At 40.1% G+C, this 21341-nt stretch overlaps 1 protein-coding gene across 1 annotated transcript; it reads left to right on the plus strand.

The window, feature by feature from the left end:
* Positions 1–196: 196 nt before the first annotated feature.
* CRKL (v-crk avian sarcoma virus CT10 oncogene homolog-like) lies at positions 197–14184 on the plus strand. Its single transcript, XM_009893211.1, has 3 exons — positions 197–510; positions 3875–4337; positions 13441–14184. Exons 1-3 carry the CDS (start codon positions 197–199, stop codon positions 13573–13575), a joined length of 912 nt encoding a protein of 303 aa, XP_009891513.1. The 3' UTR covers positions 13576–14184.
* Positions 14185–21341: the final 7157 nt, after the last annotated feature.

Below are 21341 nucleotides of genomic sequence, written 5' to 3' on the forward strand. Positions count from 1 at the left end.
TCCCCCTTATTCCCCTTTCTCTGGGCTTGCTATCTGCTGGCCTGAGCGCTAGCCGCTTTCTCCTAGCCGCCAGCCCGCTCCGCCTCCCAGGCCTCCTTGCCCAGGCCTTCCCTTCCCCGGGTCTCTTCCTCCGCCTGGGCCTTCGGGCTCTTCACCTTCCTTCCCTCCCCTCCCTTCCCCTTCCCCGCCCGGAGCCATGTCCTCCGCCGCTCGTTTCGATTCGTCGGACCGCTCCAGCTGGTACGTGGGCCCGGTGTCTCGGGCGGAGGCGCAGACGCGGTTGCAAGGGCAGCGGCATGGCATGTTCCTGGTGCGGGACTCGTCCACCTGCCCGGGGGACTACGTGCTCTCGGTGTCCGAGAACTCCCGGGTTTCCCACTACATCATTAACTCCTTGCCCAACCGCCGCTTTAAGATCGGCGACCAGGAGTTCGAGCACCTGCCCGCCCTGCTGGAGTTCTACAAGATCCACTACCTGGACACCACCACCCTCATCGAGCCTGCGCCCAGGTGAGTGCCACCCTCCCTCCGCCCCACCCACTGCCATCTTTGCTCGAGGTGGCGCAAGGAAGGGGGTTGTCTTAGTCCAACCTAGTAGCTCCAGGATCTTAATATTGGATGTGGGGCCATGCTGTGTATACTAAGGAAACACTTGTTTATGGCCCTCGTTTGAAGCTGTTTCTAACAGTGGTCTTCAGCCCTCTAATCTCAGTGACCATTACGGATTGCTCTTTTCAGTCAGATCATGCATGGGGCCTGTCCTTACAGTGCGTGTACTCATATGTAAAGTTACCATGTACATCTCTACCACGGGCTATAATTGCCTTGCAAGAGGGTGTGGTCGTGCTTTGTGTCAACCTTTTCTTCTGGTATTGTCCTTCTGCTCCTAGGATGGTTGAGAAACTGGTTCGAAAGTCGTCTTCTCGGTGACTGAAGTATAGCTGCTGAGCTTAAGTTGCTGTCTGCCCCTGCATCCACAGTGATTACCGTAGAACAGGCCTTTATGTGATTAGACTGCTTCACCATGTTCAGTCAGCTTTAATAGATTCTAGGACAGTATTTCCCAAACTTTTAGAGTGGCATTTCCACCCCCCAAAAAAATGTAAAAGATATATTTTTTACAGTTTGGTTATGGCACTGTTCATCTATATCTGCATACTGCATGCACTACACTGAGCAATGCTATTCTAGGAGGATGTGACTTGGCTATGAGCTCATTCTTTGTCCTGTTCCCAACATGAGACATACCTGCAACTTGCATCAGTAAACCGCTTATCAAGAACTCTAGAACATATTCCTTATTTTTAATTAATGAAGCCTTTCCCAGTATCTCATTTCAGAGCTTTTGAGCTTCCTGAATAGAATGAAGTGAAACAAAAGCTAGAAAAGTAGTGACACATTAAAAAAATAAATTCAAATTGGTTTGCTTCTAAATTCTGCAGTTTAAAATCTTACTATGTTTTACAGATCAGCAAGTTCTTAGGGGGGAAGAATAACTTTGAGGTTTATAGTCACAATTTAACCTTGGCATAAGCGGGTTATTAATGACAATCAGTAACTTGTCAGAGGTTGACAATAGCTTGTCAAGTTGCAAAACTCAAGTGGTCAAAAAAAAGTCTTTCTGTAAAGCTGAGAGAAAGCACTAGCTTCAAGAACGCAAAGTTGCTGAGAAGTCTGGGTAGTGATTGTACTGTGTCTAGAAATAGGCAAAAAAAAAAATCACTTTCACCATTGCAGGAACACTTAAATGGCGGTGACCAGTATCATGTGCATGCTTAAACTTGTGGACAATTAGGAGGAAAAAAGTCTACACTGAAGCAATCTTTATGCTTATCTCTGTTCTCCTTAACCTGGGTACTGTTGTGCCTTTCTGGATGTAAAAACTTGTTCTTAATCATTTATGGCAACAACTGACTTGGTTTTCTCAAAACACTTGAAAACTTAGCTGATTCCACTTGCTCACTTGGTATTTGTTAGGAAGTTTGCATGGAACATTTTATGAACATTCTACAGTACCACTTTATTTTCACGGTTTTGATTGCGTATTGTTCTCTCAGCATACAGAAGCAGATGGGACCTACCTTACCGTGAAATGACAAGCTTTTTTATAAAGCAACAAATGGGATCGACTAGGTGGTTTTCCTTAGCATGATTTTTATTCTAAACTCTTTTTTAAAAATCAGTGACAAGGTTGATGGTTTGAAATTCTGTTCGAAGGAGACTTCCTGCTGCAAGAAGGAAGATGAGAGGTAGCATTTCTGGATATTTTTTTTTAAATTTATTTTTAGTTAATAGACTATATTTAGAATAGGGGTAGACAAGTAAGTGCTTCAGAACTGTTATTACTAATTCTTATTTCTCTGGCATTTTCAGGGCAACACTGCATGCAGGTACTTGAGCTTTTGAAGGCTGTTGCTGCTTTTAATTTCATAAAGTCGAGTATGAAGTGGTTTTTGTGGTAGGATTAAGTAATTTGTTGTATATAGCCATACAACACTCTTAGCTCTTGGAAATGACACTTTAAACTTGTAAAACAGTTGAAAACTGACTGTTTTAAGCTTTCTATTTATTCTGTGTCAATAATGAGCTCTGACAGTCATTGCAGATGTTCCTGAGCTCTTGCTTATGCAGAGTGACTGCTCTCTAAAGGGTTCCCCCTCTCCCTCGCTTTGGCTGCTGCAGGGTGTCTTAAAGAAGCATGTATCTTTCTGTTTAGGGCTTCTGGCATATCTTGCTAAAATCGTAGGGATTTGTCTTTCATCTTAGTTTGCAAGTAGCAAAAGAGAATTGAAGTAGGCTAATGACATGCATTCTTGCCATCGTAGCTTAGATAATAAATACCTGCTATGGCCTATATATGTTGAGATTTCTGACAGCTGCTTTGAATAAAATGTGTAAAGTTTATGGTGAAAATAGATTGCAGTGAAAATAGTCTCATTTGATGAACAATCTTATATATTATCACAGACAATGAGGTGGCTGTATTGAACAGATGATGGGCAAAGTAATAAACAATGATGTGAATAAATTAAAGGTAATATTATGGTTAATAAAGCACAGGAATATTTCTAGATGGTTAACTTTTTTATTTCCGTTTTTACCAGTGGATGTATTTCATACTGTCTTTTACGAAGATGTCACCTTTAGGTTATTAGGTATTTAAATATGCAGTAAATATAAGTACTTTGAAATTAATAATTTTTCTGTTATAACAACTCTTTGAGAGGTGAAGTTATGAAAATAAGATTAGGGAGCTCAATTCCATATTACTTTCCAGAAAAGAGGTGAAAAGTGTCTCCTAAAAACACAAGATCTGCCTATACCTTTTCTTAAATAAAGGGCCTTTAGTATTTAGTATAAATGTGACTGGCTGTCCCCAAAATTCTGCATGTAAGTAGTAGGATTTGTTTGGATGCTGTACTACTAATCAGAAAGACAACGCTGGACAACATTAGAGCCCCTCCACCTCAAGTCACCCAAATAATTTTCATTTGGTTTTATGTATCATGACTGTCATAACTTAAGCTATAGAATTAATTTTATTCTATCCTAAGATCCTCACAAGAATCCAAAACAGGTGGATGAAGATTTTGCATTGTTTCACCCAATTTTCTGCATCCATGATAGATTTTTATTGGGTTTCTGGGTTTTTATTGGGTTTTATTTGGTTTAATTTGGGTATTTAAGTAATTGCTCGAGAGCATGAGCTACTTGTTAAATGCTTCACAGTGCTCCCAAGCTAATACTTTTGTTACAACACCGAATAAGTAATTCTCTTCTAGTTGGTGTTCCTACTGTAAAACCGGTACTTAGCTTTGTTACTGGAAATGCAAAACAATAGCTATTGATTACACCAAATCTTTTTTAAACTTAGGTATCCAAGCCCCCCAATGGGATCTGGATCTGCACCTGCCATGTCCACTGCAGAAGAAAATGTGGAGTATGTTCGGACTCTCTATGACTTTCCTGGCAATGATGCTGAGGATCTTCCATTTAAAAAGGGCGAGATACTGGTAATTGTAGAGAAACCCGAAGAACAGTGGTGGAGTGCCAGAAACAAGGATGGTCGGATTGGGATGATTCCTGTTCCTTACGTAGAAAAGCTAGTCAGATCTACTCATGGGAAGCATGGAAACAGGAATTCCAACAGTTATGGTATTCCAGAACCTGCCCATGCTTATGCTCAGCCTCAAACCGCAAGTCCCCTTCCCTCAGTATCCAGTACACCTGGCGCAGTGATTAATCCTCTGCCATCAACACAGAATGGACCAGTCTATGCCAAAGCTATCCAAAAGAGAGTACCCTGTGCTTATGACAAAACTGCGCTGGCATTAGAGGTAAGTTTTTTCTCTCAAGTCTTACGGTTTTCAATCGTTTTGTAAAATAAGAAACTAAAAATTGTTAGTGGCAAAGTTGGTGTGGATGACTTCATATAGAGTCTGCTCATTGATGTCAAGAGACTGAGAAGAAGTTAGGTTACATTCTGAAGAAAGATCTACAAAAATTGCTTCATCTATACCACTTCCTTTGAGAAAAGTGACCAAGTTACTTCAGGGCTTGTATTTACCCTCTCTTCTTGCCTGTTCAAGACTGAAAATACGTTACAAAGGTAGTGGAGTGTATACATCCCGCTCTGGAAGCAAGTGCTAGTGAGAGGATGACTTTGCTTCTCCACTTAATCTTGGGGAAGGAAAGAGATGTTTCATTAATCATTGCAGTATTTCAGGTTGAGAACTGGCAGTAGCGTCCTTCAGAGGAAGGTAAGGATTGCTGGTAGACATAGTCTTTCTGATCCTCAGCTGTACTATGAGATGCACTTGAGTATCTGTTGCTGAAATCTCGGCAGAAATATATCAGAAGTACTCTAGGTCCCTTTTACTTTGGTTTTCAGAAGTGGAATTTGAGAAACCTTGAGACCTAAATTGAGGGCAAGGGGGTTGGATGAAAGGCTGTAGTGTAGCCTCTAAACTTGCGTTGAACCTTTAATAAGTTCCTGTGCTTGCCAAAGCATTTTTTATTTTATTTTTATTAGGGATGTCTTTAAGATTTTAGAGCTTTATTCTTTAAATGGTAAAGAATTCATGTTACAATTCTAGTTCAACTGGCATAAATGATGAATTGGAAGAAGTTTTTAAAGCTATATCCAGAACACTGAGACTGTTGCTTATACATTTAGCTTATACTGAAGGCTAGTTCACCCATAGTTCAAAAATGTCTCACCTGGAAATAGTGCTAGTCTCAAAGATTAAATTTGAACGTGCTACAATAGTTCAAGGAGCAAATGGGAGGAAACAAGCAAAGGAAGCAACAGCATTTTAGCAAGTAAAATAATAGTGCTTTTAAAAATACTTTTGAACTTTTTTTGTTGCTTTTGCTCAATTACCTTGCAAGGTAAAGCTCTGGCCTATAGGTGATACTTTTAACTGAAATTTGAAAGGTTATATTTGTGTTTCCCAGTTATTCATAATAGCTGCCCTAAGTGGTTTTCCTCCTGTATTTGTAAAACCTCTACAGGTTAAAAGTTAAATATGTGTCACTGGATTTGCCGTGAGTTTTATGAAATCTAGCAGCTTGTTATTTGTGAACAGTGTGTGAAAATTATAATAGGGCAGAGTGTAAATTCACTGCCAACTGCACTGTATGGAAGATTCCTCCTAAAACAACTTATGCTTCTGAAAACAAAGCAAGGCAAGCGATTGATTTTGTTCTGTTATCAACGTATCATGGAATTACTTCAGGGAACTTGCTTTGCTGCAGGGTAGCAGAACCACTTGGAAGGATGGCTCTCATCAAACAGATTTTTCTGGCTTGCTCTTTAGTGACCTAGTTAATCCTGTCATTTTAGCTACTCTAGTATACCAGTAGGATTAATTCTGTGACCAACGTGTATGTTTGAATTGTTTTGAATGTTCAAATCGCAGAAGCTTTGTTTGAGAGATTCTTCTCTTCCACCAAGTTCTAATCACTTATTGCCTCATGTCTTTGTGCCTGCCACCACTGGCATATTTTGTCTTCCTATGTAGTCTGTTTTCTTTTGAAGTGCACCTTAGCCACACTGTGGCTTCTCAAGAGGCTTCAGAAACAAAATTCTGGGAACTGATGTACATTTTCTTTAAAATCAATGATTACAGCTTCTCCGTATCTATCCGTGCATAGGGAACTTTAGCAGCCTCATTACAGCAATATTTTTTTGTCACGTGCACTACTCTTAAAGAAAAAAAATCCAGATTTTTTTCATGATCTTCCTTCAGATTGCTTAACACCTCCTGGGCCCTGATGATGTATTTAATCTCAACCTTCTCAGGGCTCTGCATGTCACTAAATAATCCGGACCATTTGAAGCTTTTATTTTGTAAGAGCACTGAAAGTAGCTAGTGGTAGAGAAAGAACAGGTTATGGGAATGTTTTGGGGAAGAAAGTTAATGATGTTCTTTCAGAATAATAGTATTTGCCAGTACTCCACCTTAGTATAGGTGTATTTCTTAGTATAATTATACAGTGCCTGATTGCGTAATCTCATTTAAACTGATAAAACAATATAAGAGCAAAATATCTGTTTACTGGCTCTAGCTTTGTGTGGTCAGTACACAGACAGTACTTAAAAGGAAGAGAACACCATCTGGAGTAAATAAAGCTATTGCGTAGTAATCTGCTTGACTTCCTTTTAAGTGGAGGGATGTCATTCTCGTGGGTTCAGCTTGAAAATGGGACAAGCTCTCTGCTTGCAAGTCCAGTTTTTCTATTGCACGCTATTGTTTACGTAAGCTGTCAGAAGTTTTCTTTAAGAAAAGATAAAGATTCATAGCCTGTTACAGAGAATTTTGGTTTGTAAGGAAGGTATACTTATTTTTTTAAAAAAATTCTCACATCAAAAATGTACCTTGTAAAACAAATGAATGTTCTACTGAAAATCTGAAACAAAATCTGTTTGGTTGGATAATGATGGACTGTTTAACTTTTAAATAGTATTTAAAGTGTGACGGTTTAAGGGCAACTACAGTGTTGTTCCTGTAAGGATACTAGTTAATATGGCATTTATTACAATTCAGACCTTGCTGGGCTAAAATTATTTGAGCATTCATATTGGTATTATTGAAGTGTCTAAATGTTGACTTGGTCCTACTGCATTATATGCTTGACTTCTAGTCTCTAAAATAAAAAAATTAAATAGTAATCTGTTTATAGGCTAAAATAAAATTTCTAAGTATAACTACTATTGCAACACGTACAGTTGGTATACATATAGCTTTGGGCGTCTCCCTGCACCAATGAACAATTAGTAAAGCCTACAATAAATTATACATATTTTCTAAGATTTACATACGCTGTCAGTTGAGTGAGTTACCTTGGCAGTTCAGATTTATTGTTTTTAATGAAATGATTGCAGTCTGCAGTTTCTCACTATAACTAACTAACTTTACTACTGTGTGTAGTATTTTCATGGGTACTGCATTAAAAAAAAATAATACAGCCCCCCAAAAAACCCCAACCAACCAAACCACAAAAAAAAAGCCCCAACCAACCAGTGACCCAGATCTGTTTCTTTACTTGTGTGCTTTTAGCCAAGAAGCATTTCCTTCCTTTCTGGTGCTCTAGAGGAAGGAATATGAAGGACAGGGATACGGTGTCCTGTATTTATCGGGACTAGAACTCTGCATTACAGGGTTATGTACTGCTGTTCTTCAGTCCTGCTTTTCTTTGGGAAAAATAGGAGGACAATTCTGTCTCCAGAGGTCACACAGGATAGAACTTTAAGAAGGTGATGAATTTTGTAAGATTCTTTGGGACTGTTACTATGATAAAGAACAGCAAAGTCTACCTTAAAGTTTCTCAGCATTTTATAACTTGTAGTTCTATAGCCAGCCTGGTAACAATAATAGGCTAATGAAGCCTTGTTTTAAACTGACGTGCTCTAACCAGCATGTGACATGTATGCAGTGCCCAGTAGACTAAGTCCTGGTATGTTTTACTTTAAAGGAGCTTATCTCTTGGTAGTTAGGTACTTCTGGTTTGGATCCAGAGTAGTGGATTGATTGCTAACTTCTGTACAACAAAGTTCTTTATGCCCAGCATAGGGAGTAGATAAACTAATGGTGGATGATTCCCTTAAAAATTAATGAACTGTTTGAAGGTTGGTTCAGGACACGAACAACAAATTCCAAATTCACTTATAAAATGGAATGAAATGGCTTAAGGAACCAGAAAATGGGAGACCAGCAGCAGCCACTAGGCTTACGTCTGCCATGTGTTTAAAAATGGTTCTTAAATATATTGCAAACACTGTAGTAAGTGTCATAGACCACTTTGAAGGCAGTAGTAGTCCTAGAATTCATCTCCAGGCTTAACATGACAGTGTTATGGAATATGAAGATTTATTTTTTTTTTAAACAAGAGCTTCACTATATTTTTATAGCATTTTTTTTATACTAATGATGCCTTTTTCTAGCTCTGTGCCAGCTTTATAGTATTAAGTAGTTTATCTATTGATGATATATCAAACATACACATGTCTGTTTGCTAGTACAGAGTTAACCTGTCACTGAAATGTTTTGATGAAATAAATATCCATTCACTATAATTATATAACTGACTTGCAGTATTTCTCTTGAGCTTGTTACAATTAGGTTACAGTTAACTTTTTTCCTCTTCAAATGAAAGTTGAGACAAGTAGGCCAAAATGTGCTAGTAGTCAACTTTCTTAATTAGGAAATTAGGCTACTTCTTTCACTAGACAGCAAGCATTGTGCTTTTCTTAAGCCAAGGAAATTAGTATTGCTGTGTTAAACACTAAAATGCGTCTAGATTTTAAGCAAAATATTGAGCCTATACTTGTGAAGTATTGATCAGGAAGCTTTAGCTCTGGTAACTATTGAATGGAAAGTGACATTGGCAGTAGGATTCCTGCTTCTGTGCTGACATGTACCAACTTTTCAGTATGCTACCTTTGAAATGACAATTTACAGTTACTTGGGAGATTGTGTGCAATTGTAATCTTTGTAACTTCCTTTTCCAGTTGAAGTTATTGATGGTTCCCATCGGGATAGTGCTGAATGCCTCGCAATTTACATTCACCTTCAGAACTGCTTGCAGAGTTTGTTCTCAGGTGAAACTGAAAGTGACGTGGATAACCCAGACAAGATCCTGTGCTACAGTGAGATGTAGTGTGGCTATGGGGAGTTTTGAGCTCTCCAAATTCTGTACAATCATGACAGCGTGCTTAATCAGATGGAGCCAGGCTACCATGGTTTAATGAAAAGCAGCACTTCATCTGTAGTGCTGCAACCTCAACTCTGGCAATTGTCCTAGATGTGCTTGAAATGCAAACTTCTGTTTTACTCTGTTCCTAGATGAGGCTAAATTAATTGCATCTAGGACTTCAACATTCTATACTGCCCTTTGACATGCTTTCATGTCTCAAGAATAGTTGAAGGTCTTTCCTCTCAACTACTCAATTCTCTGGTTGGGACATTATTCTGCTGGTATGCAACATCAGAAGTGAAGGATAATTAAGCTGTGTTTTCAGCCTGTTGGTTTCTTGAATCTTCCAATACGTAAAGCACCAGCTGCTTCAGTGTCATTTTGTCCTGTTTGCAGTGGGACTGAACTCTGCCTCTTTTGTGTAGCTCAGCTTTATACCTTTTGGGGACAATGGGCTATCAAGTAATTTCTTAGAGTTGAGCCTTGTTTATTCTTCTCCAGAACAGGCAGCCGATCTGAACAATTGTTTCATTTTTGGTACTAATGCTAGTATTACCAAAGAAGGTGAGTTGTGACACTAATTAGGTTAATGACTGAGATTCAACACCCTGTAAATTCCAGAGCACAGTATGTTTTCTACAGCTGTTGACACAGCGGGCTAAAATGATGATTTAGAGTTTTAATGCATTTTTATCTCCTTAAACTTGTATTACAGAACTCTATCAGCCATAGAAATATTAATATACAGTTGTTGGAGTATCTGTAAAACACGTTGAGTTGGTTGACTGTGTGACTAAAATGGCATGCAGGAAACTTTTTGCAGTGTATGAATCAGCTTCAAATGGAAGACAGGTATGGAAGAGTCTAGAGTGAATGAAGTAACCTTTCTGACTGGCATGTTCCACAGCTTGTGTTTCCCCAGGGCTTTGAATTCATGCTGTAACAAGGACATAATGAAAGGATACTATCTAAAATACGTTTTGATTTTTATCATTTGGGTGGAACCAAATGGCTGCATTTCAGAAGTATTACTCATTTCAGCAGTTGATACTTCCATCCAGCGATGCTGGCACGCTTTACAAGCGAATTAACTTATCTGAGAGATGCTGAGACTACGGAAGCATTATCCTAATTTATAGATAAGGGCCATGAGCTGTCCGGAGTCATACAGGAAGTTTGTGGCAGAGATGAGAATAGAACCAGGTCTCCTGACTCTGTCCTGCTCCTAATCATAAGACAATCCTTCTGACTGGCTTAAAACATTCTCTGAAAAAAAACCAGTGCATTAAATAATTTTAGTGGGAGATCACACCTCAGCTGACCATATTATAGATGCATTTACCAAATACTGGTTTTAGTAGGTTGGGAAAAAATACATAGAGGGACTACTTGACCAGATTCTTCTAGGCATTGTCAAAATAGAGGTCTTTAACATGAGATCCATGAATTATCCTATCATGACATCAAGATTCCTTCTCCAAAGACATGCTATTTCATTAATCTTCTCAGAGGAACTGCATTTTTTTTAATAATATAGGACAGGAGGATATTCAGAGGCTTTCATTTAAAAAAAAAAACCAACCCTCAAACAACACTTTCAAAAAAATACTAAAATTAGTGCAAATCAATTTACTATTCCAGTGGTTTTTGGCATATGGGAGTATTTTTTGAGTAGCATTTGTCAGCTAGTACTCTTTAATGGCAGATACTGATGTGTAGCAACTTTGCCCACCCAGCAGTCTAAAGAATATTTTACATTGTTAATCTACATGGTAGTTTGTTGCAATGCAATAGACTTACATTCTAAATATTTTTTTTCACTCAGCTGAAGTGAGACTTCCAAAGGTATTCATGTTGTAGAAATCATTCTGAGTCAGATTGAAGGATATATTTTTCTAGAGCTTCAAAATGAATAATGGATTGATCTCTACAGCACATGAATGAAATTAAATTGTCAGACTCTCAGAAAATGCAAGTCCATGTTTTTGATCCAGTGTAGTACAGATATTTATTTTTTTTTCCATGAATAAGACTACAGTGTTTGAGTGTGGATTGGTTTTACAGTGTGGTGCAAATGCAGTTTCTTATTAGGTTTTAACTGTTGCGATGTTCGCTGTGTCTTCTTGAATTTGGGTCTAAAACTTGGAACTTGGATCCATCTTCAAGGGTTATTTAAGTCTAGCAATGTAACACTGAGTATTTATAGATGTTATGAGCCTTTTCCTAGAGACATTTGTTAGGTTCCTGTTTAGGTCATCTTGTTACTATTTAAAGCTTTCTCTAGACTTTCTATCCAGTGAAAAGTCTGACAAAGTGTGCTTTTTAGCAAATAAACAGTTAAAGCATGCTGCAGTATTCTGTGGAGAGATGAAAACCAGTCAAATTAATGCCCTATGTATGTGCTAGCTATCATGGGCAGTGTATAACTACATAATAGTATATGCTGGCTTCATGTTTGAGTTTAGGAACAGTACAAGTAAAGATGTCCATTTAAGAAAGTAATATAGTCTCAGTTACATCCCAGGGACTTACGTGAGTTCAGAGGATTTTCTCCTCTCTTAAAAGCACAAGATTACAGTTGTTCCAAGTGTGACAGTCTCGAATTTGGGGGGGAACAACATATTTTGCTTAAATATCTAATTTCATTCTCATGCGCAACATAAAGCTTAAATCTCTAAGAAGAGTTTCGATGTTTGAGAAATTTCATTTTAAGAGATAACACCGAGTGACTGCCGATGAGCTTGTTATAGTATCTTAAACTTCACTTAAGGATTCTTGCTTCTGAGTGATTTTTAAAAAAAAAAAAGTATCTATGGAGTAATGGTAACTGGTTTAAACAGCCTTCAGATCATCTAGTGACATGTAATCTAGACCATCTAGTGACATCTATTTTGTAACCTCAGGCTTGCTTTCTTTAAGGGAAAATATACAGGTCTTACCTGAAAACTTTTAATCTAAGGCTCTTGGCCAAAGTCCTTAAACTATCTGCATCAGTTCTAAATTTTAATACTATTTAAATAAAGTAGACAAATTGTTATACACACTGTATCAGGACTAAAATCTAGTTTTTCCTTAAATACGAAGATCAAAGCTAGTTACTTGGATTTCACAGAAGTGGTTTGGTAAGCTGAGACTCGACTACAAAGAGCTTGGGACCTAGTTTAGGGAAGAAACGAACTGTTTGCTGTTGGCCATAGGCTGGTTCTACTTTTTGTGAAATTAGTTATTAGCTGCTAATGTCACTTTTCTAATATTTACTATAGTTACCACATAGAGTAAATGAAGTAAACAGGAAGGAAGGTGTGAAGTTAAGAGAGCTGCTGCAACAGACCGCGCGTTCAGCTATTCTGAAGCATTTAAGGGAGAAATGACTGTTTAGCTAGTCTTAAATGCTACTTGTTACATTGGGTATTTTGCTTTGTAAATTATCCTAAACCAAATTAAATACAGGCATTGAACAATGATAAGAGTATAACTTGTCATCATTTGGGCTGGTGCTTCTTGCGTGATCATAGTTTAGATCTTCCCATCTTTCACCACCAAATAGGAAGAGACACAGTTATCAGCCTCAGATGTCATCGTTCCTGTTTCAAATTCTTTGGCCAGAAGTAGAGGTGAAAACAAATAGAGCTAGAATCGGTACATCTAATACTTAAAAAAATAAAATAAAATTGAGATTGCTTTTGCCTGCTTCGGAAGTGTACTGTTATTTTAGAAACTACAGAAGCTTCTTAGACTGTGATAGAACTAGAACTTCAAGTAATGGTTTCTTTGCCTTAGGAATCTCTTTGAAAAACTAAACTTCCTTTGAAATAAGCCACCTGGTGCTAAAACCATTGAGTACTATGATCTTTTGAATGGATGTTGCATCTCATTACTGATGGTACTTTAGTGATGTTAATTTATATCTAAGCTAAATATATTGTTGCATGAAGTTGTAAGCTTTCCTGTAGGAAAAGGTATAGTTCAGCAGTTTGTCTGAATACGTAAATATACATTTAGTCAAGAGTCTGAAAAAGACTGCAGACAACATAACCATGTTCAGCAGCAAAATGTTGGTATTTTAGTTAAGTAAAAGTAACTTTTCTTTTCAACTGAACCTTATGCTAAGGAGAGGGTGGGGGTTTTTTCCCCTATGGTGGCCTTGTATTTGTTATTCCTCTTCATTTGATTTGTATCAGAAGTGAGATTCCCATGTGTGATAACTTTTTTTCCCTTTTTTTTTTTTTTTAAATTATACAGGTTGGAGATATTGTGAAGGTTACAAGGATGAATATAAATGGTCAGTGGGAAGGAGAAGTCAATGGTCGAAAAGGGCTTTTCCCATTCACACATGTCAAAATATTTGACCCTCAAAACCCAGATGAGAATGAATGATTCCCTCTGCCTGATTTACACTGCTGCTTCATTTTCCTGGCTATCATTAGCATCGTTTGAGGTGGGATGATGACTTAATGGCACATTGCTAGCGTTGCCCATTTTCCAGCTTGCTGCAGTTTGACGGTTCTTTTAATATACATTTGGAATACATACAACTGAAGTCACTGCCTGACCTTCATACCATAGTTGCGTCATCCAGAATTTAGTTTCACTTTTAAAACTTTATTGGGCCTTAAGCTGGAGAAGACTGAACCAGTATATAGCAGAGAAGTATGGGAAGAAAACCTTTCCTGTTGAGACTTCCATGGACTTTTTCTGGCTTGCTCAGTAGGAAGAGCCCTAATCTTAGATCAAACGTGCAACTTGTGCATTACTGTCCAACAAAAAGCAACAACAAAAATGCAATTTCAGGACTGAAGAAGACTTAGTTTTAAGAGAACCTGTCCTAAGGTAGTACATTTAAAATGATGGTCTCTTTAAAGGACAATAATTGAAGCTTATGTATTCTAAGCAGTTGTATTAGAAGCTGCTCTTTTCTGTTAACTTTTAAGCTTGTTGTTGACCTTCCAAAACAGTGTGTGTTAAATGCAAATAACCATTGATTGAGCTGCATTGAAGCTGAGGCATTTATTTATAAGGAAACTTAGGAGGGCTGATACTTGTAACCTGTTTTTGACATACTTAACGCGTTTCTGTTGATTTTTGCAAGCACTAACTGTAGAAAGCGAGCTTTAAAGGGAAACACTTTGGCCTGGTCTACATAGAGCTCTTCTGCAGTGTTGAAAGTGTGGTTTTACTAGGGTAGAAGTGCTTGCCACCAAGCTGTTACTTGGTGATCAGATTGCCATGGTGCGGAGAGGCAGGAGAGGAGTGGAACAGAAGAACTTCGTAAATACTGATAAAATCCTCTTATTGAAACATACACCTTTTATACCCATTTCTCTGCAGGCTCCCTTATCTCTCCAAAGTTTCCTAGCTATGCCAGCCACAGCTTGTTGAAAGCCCCTTTTCAAACACAGTACCTTTTTTTCTAGGGTGTCTCCATGTTGCCATGCTTCTTTTCCAGAGCTCCTTTCATCTTCTCTTCTTTTCTCCCTCTTTTTCCTTGCTTGCATCCTATGTCCTCTGCATGCTGCCATCTTTTTATCTTCCACCCCCCTCCAAATGAGTTGGCTCTGGTTTATATATGCCCTGATCTCTCCCCCTCCCAGCATCCTCTAGAAAATGGTTAATTGGGGTCAGCTGCCTGGGTTCCCCATGTGATAAATTAATGCTCAGGCTGGAGGAGGCCACAAAGGTGTCCGTTATCAGTATAGCTTCTTTCCCTTTTTCTGTACATAAGCTATATTGCTGTAATTGTACTTACAGTAGGGAACTATGTGGCTGCAGCTAAGTAAGTACAATTCATGCTGTGCAGGTTAAGTCCTTAGCCTGTGTACAGGATATGAAAGCTTAGGTACAGTGGTATCCTGTGCTGCCTTCTTTAAATGTGTTGTGTAGGTGAACTGGAATGCTCTTTTAAAAATAACGGAACGCTGAATTAACAGAATACACATTTGCAAAGACTACGACTACAAAACCTCCCTTTTCAGACAGCCTGGTTGAAGAAAAATGTCTGTGTGGAAGCTGACGGGAGAACAGCAGCCCCCATTTTTCAACTTCTGAAGGCTGTCAGTTGTAGCAAAATGAGAAACTTCAGACACGCGCAGAATCTCACCAGTTCTTATAAATGTCAAATCATACAAAAGTTGTTATCTTAACTTCCAGCATGTTTTCTTGTTGATTTGCATCGCTTGATCCTAATAAAAAGCACGTTGTTCTTAGCTCATGTGAAAGTGCCATGATATCCTTCATTGGAAGGCACTGAAGAAATACAAAAATGGCATTTGCGACGAGACATTCAAAATGCCGGGTTTTTTAAAGAGTCCCTCTGTTCATCTATTAGCTATTTTCTGTAGTATTGATCAAGTGGCTGACAGTCTAGATGTTCTTGTAGAGCATTTTACTACCAAATTAACTGTGAAGTAGAGTAGCATTGACTGAAGTGTTTGGTGCTGTAAGAGAAATTCTTGACAATAGGCATTGACATTTTGTCTTGCAAAGAAAAGCTATGCAGCTCTCTTAACTAAAGGTCACGTTTTTTCTGTGTCCCAACCTATACCTGTAAGTTTACTACATAGATTGTACTACTGAAAGTCATCTTTTGAATACAGAAACTGCACTAAACTCAGTCTGCTGCAGAGAAATCTTATTTCAGACCTGACCTAGTTACAGGCAGCTCTTCAGTAGACTGATTGTAGAATTCTTCCTTTGCATAGTAAGTAAATACTGTGAGATCTGAGATCTTGAGCACAGCTTTTGACCTGGATTTTTTTTTTCTGAAATAAACATCTTGACTCATCCCCGCATTGAATAAGGTATACGCTTTGAACACAAGCATTGTTTTAATTATGTTCTGATACTGCAGGAAAGCAAAATCTTTTACCTTCAAAACTATGCAAAATTTGTGTGTAGTGGCATCGGATGCAAAGACAAGAATTCTTAAATTTCTGTGAACCTGGTTTTGGGCCATGGAAGAACAGTGTTTCTCTGAGTAGCAGTGGTGTGGTTCAGGTGTGTTAAATGTGGTTTAAATGTAGCATACTGACCAGCCTAAGCTGATTGTAACCTTGCTTCAAAATGTGTCTTTGCTATTTTACTATGAGACAAGTATTTTCATATAAAGACTGCATTTGATCAGTTTGTGTTTTTCTTTGAAGGACTCTGGATTCTCAATCGCTTGTTGCTTGCTTACATGTGTGCTGTCCGTTGCTTTATGAAGCCTCTTAAACTTGAGTGATAACCTATCAGTGTAAATGTTCCTTGGGCGTGTAAGGTATACTTAATATGAAGCATGAGAGCCTACAAGTGATGGCTTCAATCTATGCACCATTAAAGTTGTTCATGCCTTTGAACTAGGAGCTGGTTTAATTACCTGGTGCCACAATAGTTAACTATCTTGGAAAGCTTACTGTTTGACTTCCTCCTGTTGTGTACATGTGTATATAGACATTGAAGCCTCTGACCAGTCTGAAAGTTTAAATGAAAACTGTTTTAATCGGTGTCCATCACTGGATAAGCGCTAATTTAATTCATGATTGTTTACAAATTGGAAAAGAATAAACAAAAGGGAATATCCTGTTTGGGTTGGGGCTCTGAAGAGCCTGAGCATTATTTTTGTAAAGGGAAAAACAGCATTCTTTGTGCCATTTTGTGTGCCTGTAAAATAATTTTTTATATTATATTAACATCCTGGGAACGAGTGGGCTGCCTTTGTTTTCTAGTCAAGTTTTCAAGCATTTTCCTCAATACCTACATTTGAAGGTGAGACCTGCCTAAAAGACTGCCTTTTGGGACCAGTGAAAGCATTCTTGTATAGTTGTCATTTTCTGTTTACTTGTGTTAAATGAAAGTGTGTTTTGGCACAAGGATACAATTATTGCAGTGGGAAAGGTGGCCTTGTATTTGAGACAGTCTTCACTGTGTAAACTTTAGAACACAATATGTAATTTAAAGACCATGATCTTCAGGCAATAATATTAAGTGTAAGCTTTTAAAGTTTATTTTGGGGATCATAGCTTGTTTTATTTTTTGTGCTATAAAATTAACAGTATTAAATGAATTATATTCTTAGAATACACGGAGTGTTCTTTCTTAAGATTAGTGCCTTTTTAATTTCTTACTCCACTTATTTCATAGAACTGGTCCCAACATCAAGCCACTGATTTTTTTTTTCCCAGTGCCCTGTTTGTACAGTCTAAATAAAACTTGCCTCAACTTACAGTATTATTTGTTGTCTTTAGTCTTAAAACCTCAATAATACTAGCAGATTATTTAAGTCCTTACTCTGTTGTTATGATGCCCTGGTTTGTGGGTGAATGGGAGTGTCAACCGAAGTTTTCCAGAATCAAAGGAAGAATTAAGCAGGAGAAAACGCTGTTGCCAGGCTGAATAATACTCTCCTGTTCTCTCCTCGTGCCTCTTCTCAGACTATGCTGCTGTGCTCCGGAGATTCACCTGAAAAAAGATGCATCTCTGGTTATACAGATTATCACTGTCTCCTCCACCCTCACACCTGACACTTCAGTGCTCTTCCTGTCACTGTGTTTAACGCTGCTTTTTTGCTGAGGCTTTAAGGTCTCTGTAGAAATCGTGACCACCTTTTACTGTGATATCCTTGACACTGCTTATAAGAATGACTGGTTTACGCATACGGTTTGAATTTTGCTTGTTACTGTTTGAGAAAATAAGGTGTAACCCGTGCAGGTGCTGCAGCGTGGAATGGCCGGCGTTCCAGCCACTGCTCAAAGGTGCCAGTGTAATATGTCATAAGTGTCTGCTTTTGTGAGTCAAAAACAGGAGGTCGTCTTTTGCCTTTTTACAGTCAATCCAGATCAAGAGCATTAAGTAGAACTTAAGGGTTTTTTTAATATTTGGGATCATTCGGTTAAATAATTAACAATGTGTTGAAACTTGAGATGATCTTGCATAGGAGGAAGATCAGACACTCAACTGCTGCAAAGGACAAGTCTAAAAAGGTTGTGTTGTTCCCCTGGACTCTGTAGGTATGTTCACAGCCCAGTGTTTGTCTTCTCTGGAGTACAGATTTCCATGTGATGTTAATAAACATTCATAGCCAACTCTGCATAGTGTCTTATCATCAAATACTCATGTTTGGCAAGTTACTTTTCAGAGAAAAGCAGTAGTACTTCAAATACGCAAGCAAGAACAGGTAAGGTGCATGCAATAGGTTTCATAATCATATTCATCATTTCAGAGTACTTCATGTGCCTTTAGCTTTCTAGCAAAAGCTGGAAGCACTCGCCCATTGCTGCAGCAGCTTCTCATGACACCTTCAGTAGCTCTTGCTTTACTGTTTATGTGGCAGAACCAAGCGTCCCCTGCTGTACTGGCCGTCTGCTTCCTACAAACTCAATTACAGCCATGGGTGCTGCAGCAGCAGCACTATTCCTGTCTGTGGTGAGACGCGTACAATGCCAATGAACGTAGGCGCTGCACACCCTCTGTAATGCAGGGCTGGGCCACGAACCGCGACTGCGTGAGAGCAGCCCGGGCTTGGTTTTGTTCTGTAGCATCCAGCCTTCCCTGACACGAGACTGCAGCATCTACATGTACTTTTGTTAGGCAGTGGGAGATGAAGTGATTTCATAGCCAGGGGCTTGGGACAGTTTAAAATACTTGTCTTCTGTACACAACATTATTTGCGCCTCAAAATGCATTGGGTGCTAACAAGTACAAATCTGCACCACTTTGTATTGATGCAAGGCCACAACAATCTACATTCCTTTATTTCATTACGTGTTTAGAAAAAACTCCTTTCTGTCACTTGACCTGGGAGCGGGTTGCTGGGTTGTTTTACTGTGGCACATTTCAATTATCAGAAGGGACAAATTCCATAGGAGCTGCAAGGAACTCTGACTTGCCTCTGCATTTTAAAATGCAGGCTGCTTCCTTTTCCCTCGCGCAGGAATCCGCAGCGGCACACGTCCTCCACAACCTGTAACTGCTTCTATCCTCCCTCTCTCCAGCTTCCCCCTAGGACCACTGAGGTCCCAGTGAGGGACCTCCCCAGCTGAGGACCACTGCTCCTAACACCCAGCTTCTCCACGGGCTGGCACAGCTTTCCTCTCGCTGCAGCCAAGACTTGGGGTTTGTACCAGGAGTGCCCAGCACAGACACGGAAACTAGTTTCATTAGGTCAGTCAACATCAGGCAGCGTAAACCTTAATTTTTACGCACAAGCTAGCTGGGATGAGCTGGGCTTACCAGTTTGTCACCCTCATTTAATTTAAAGGTTTTCTTTGTAAACCAAACACCCCTTTAGGTTCAACCAGAGGTATGCCTGAGCTTACACCAGTAGGAAACATGCCTAAATACACTCAAAATGCTGCCACAGCAAAAGAACACGTTTCCTTGTAAATTTTTACATGATTTACAATAGTGTGGATTGTGCACGAAGGAAAGCTCTTCAGGTTTTTATTCACCAGCGGGCATGGCTCACCTTGGAGCAGCTGTAGCAGTTTCTGTCCCTGACACTGTCCCCTCTGCCTTTTTTTAGAGGGCAGATCAGCTGCTCCCGTAGCAGCTGTTGAACCACAACTCACAGCTCAGTGTGGTAAGGTAAAGCCGTTCCAATTTCAGGTTACCTTCCTACCCTGAGCTGCAGACTGTGGCGGTCACTGTGCAAACAGCTGAGCCCTCCTGCTGCAGGACCGCCACTCTGAGAGGGACGGGCAGGCAGCAGGGCAAGAAACCATCACAGCTGGCCCAAAGTGAGCCTCCTGCTCCGAAATTTGAGTGCTAAGAGCTTGCCTACAGCCAAAGTTGCACCAACTGTTGTAACTGTGTTAACACAGTCTATTGTGTGCCCACCTTGAGGCAGGTTATCAACGCACTGCTCCAGCTGGGCCGACCTCCACGGGAGCAGCCTGCAAACCCAACACCACCACCGTGACCCACACCCATCTCCGCTTTGCAGGAGCTCCTGCTCCAGACTGGCACAAACCTCGGGAGCCCAAAGCCGAGCAACTGCCCCTGCTCAGTGCGGTGATGGCTGCTCACCGGGGGAAGCCAGCAGCCCCTCATGTGCCAGACATGGCCTCACCTGGGGAAGATGCCATCCACACTGCGTCTCGGGCAGGCAGGGGGAGCGAGAGGAGACGGGGAATTAACGCGGCACTCCCCTCAGATAACCTCCCCAGCACCTGCTCGCTTCATTCCAGGCATTTTGTAACCAGAACCCTCCCTGCATGAGTTACTAGTCTAACCCGCCGCTGGCACACCAGACAATCGGGATCAGAGCTAAATCTGGGGTATCCGTAGGGAACCGGCTCCTGCTTTGTACGTCCTGGCTGGTCCAACAAGGGCAGCTGAAAGTCGGCGCTGAAAAATCCTCCACTCGTAATCTTGCATTTGGTCTAGAAATTAAGCTGTAAAGCACAAGAGAAAGCGTGGGTCCCGGGGACTGTTAACACTCCTCCGCTGTACTGTGTTTCCCCATCTGCACTATCTAATGAAACCTCTCCAGGGCCCAGGGCAAGAAGAGCTCTCCCCTGCATGGCAGAGGGTGGCAGGGGCAGAAAGGCAGTGCTGGACGTGCTGCTTTGCCTTCCCCCCGCTGCCCGCACCCGAGATTCGACTGACTCAGGGGGAGCGGTGAGTCAGAGGAGAGGATGCTATTTTGAAAAGACAGAAGGGGCTGACATAAGCGAACAACAGGAGCTGGTTTGAAACTCTTGGCACTCCGCTCCTGTTCAGCCCACCACCGCTCGGCAGCCAAGCCGGGCAATGCGATCCCCGGGGATGCTCCTGACAGAAGTGACAAACCCAGCCAGGTCTTAGTGTGCGCACTGCCACTATCCTTCACTTGTCATTAAAACCATAAAAATCAAACTTGCCCATTTTTCATTGCTGTGAAGTAATGGCCCCATGTATTTCTAGACTCTAATCCCATGTTTTAATGTATTTTACATTACTAATTTGATCTGGATTATGAGGCAGTTCAGGGGACTCTCACTGCGACTTCTACATGCTGAATCCATTTCTGTAATCTTGGACAGTCTCTTTTCTGCCCTCATGTTGTGACCAGTGATATCATTAATCCACTGACCTTGAAAAGAAACAGCTTTTCTCTTTCCAGGTATTGCAGCTGGTGCTCTGGCTCCGAGTCTGCAGCAATGACCGATGCATGCACAGCACTGGGC

The sequence above is a fragment of the Charadrius vociferus genome, unplaced genomic scaffold (genome assembly GCF_000708025.1).
Source record: "Charadrius vociferus isolate BGI_N301 unplaced genomic scaffold, ASM70802v2 scaffold999, whole genome shotgun sequence".
In the NCBI taxonomy this organism is placed as follows: domain Eukaryota; kingdom Metazoa; phylum Chordata; class Aves; order Charadriiformes; family Charadriidae; genus Charadrius; species Charadrius vociferus.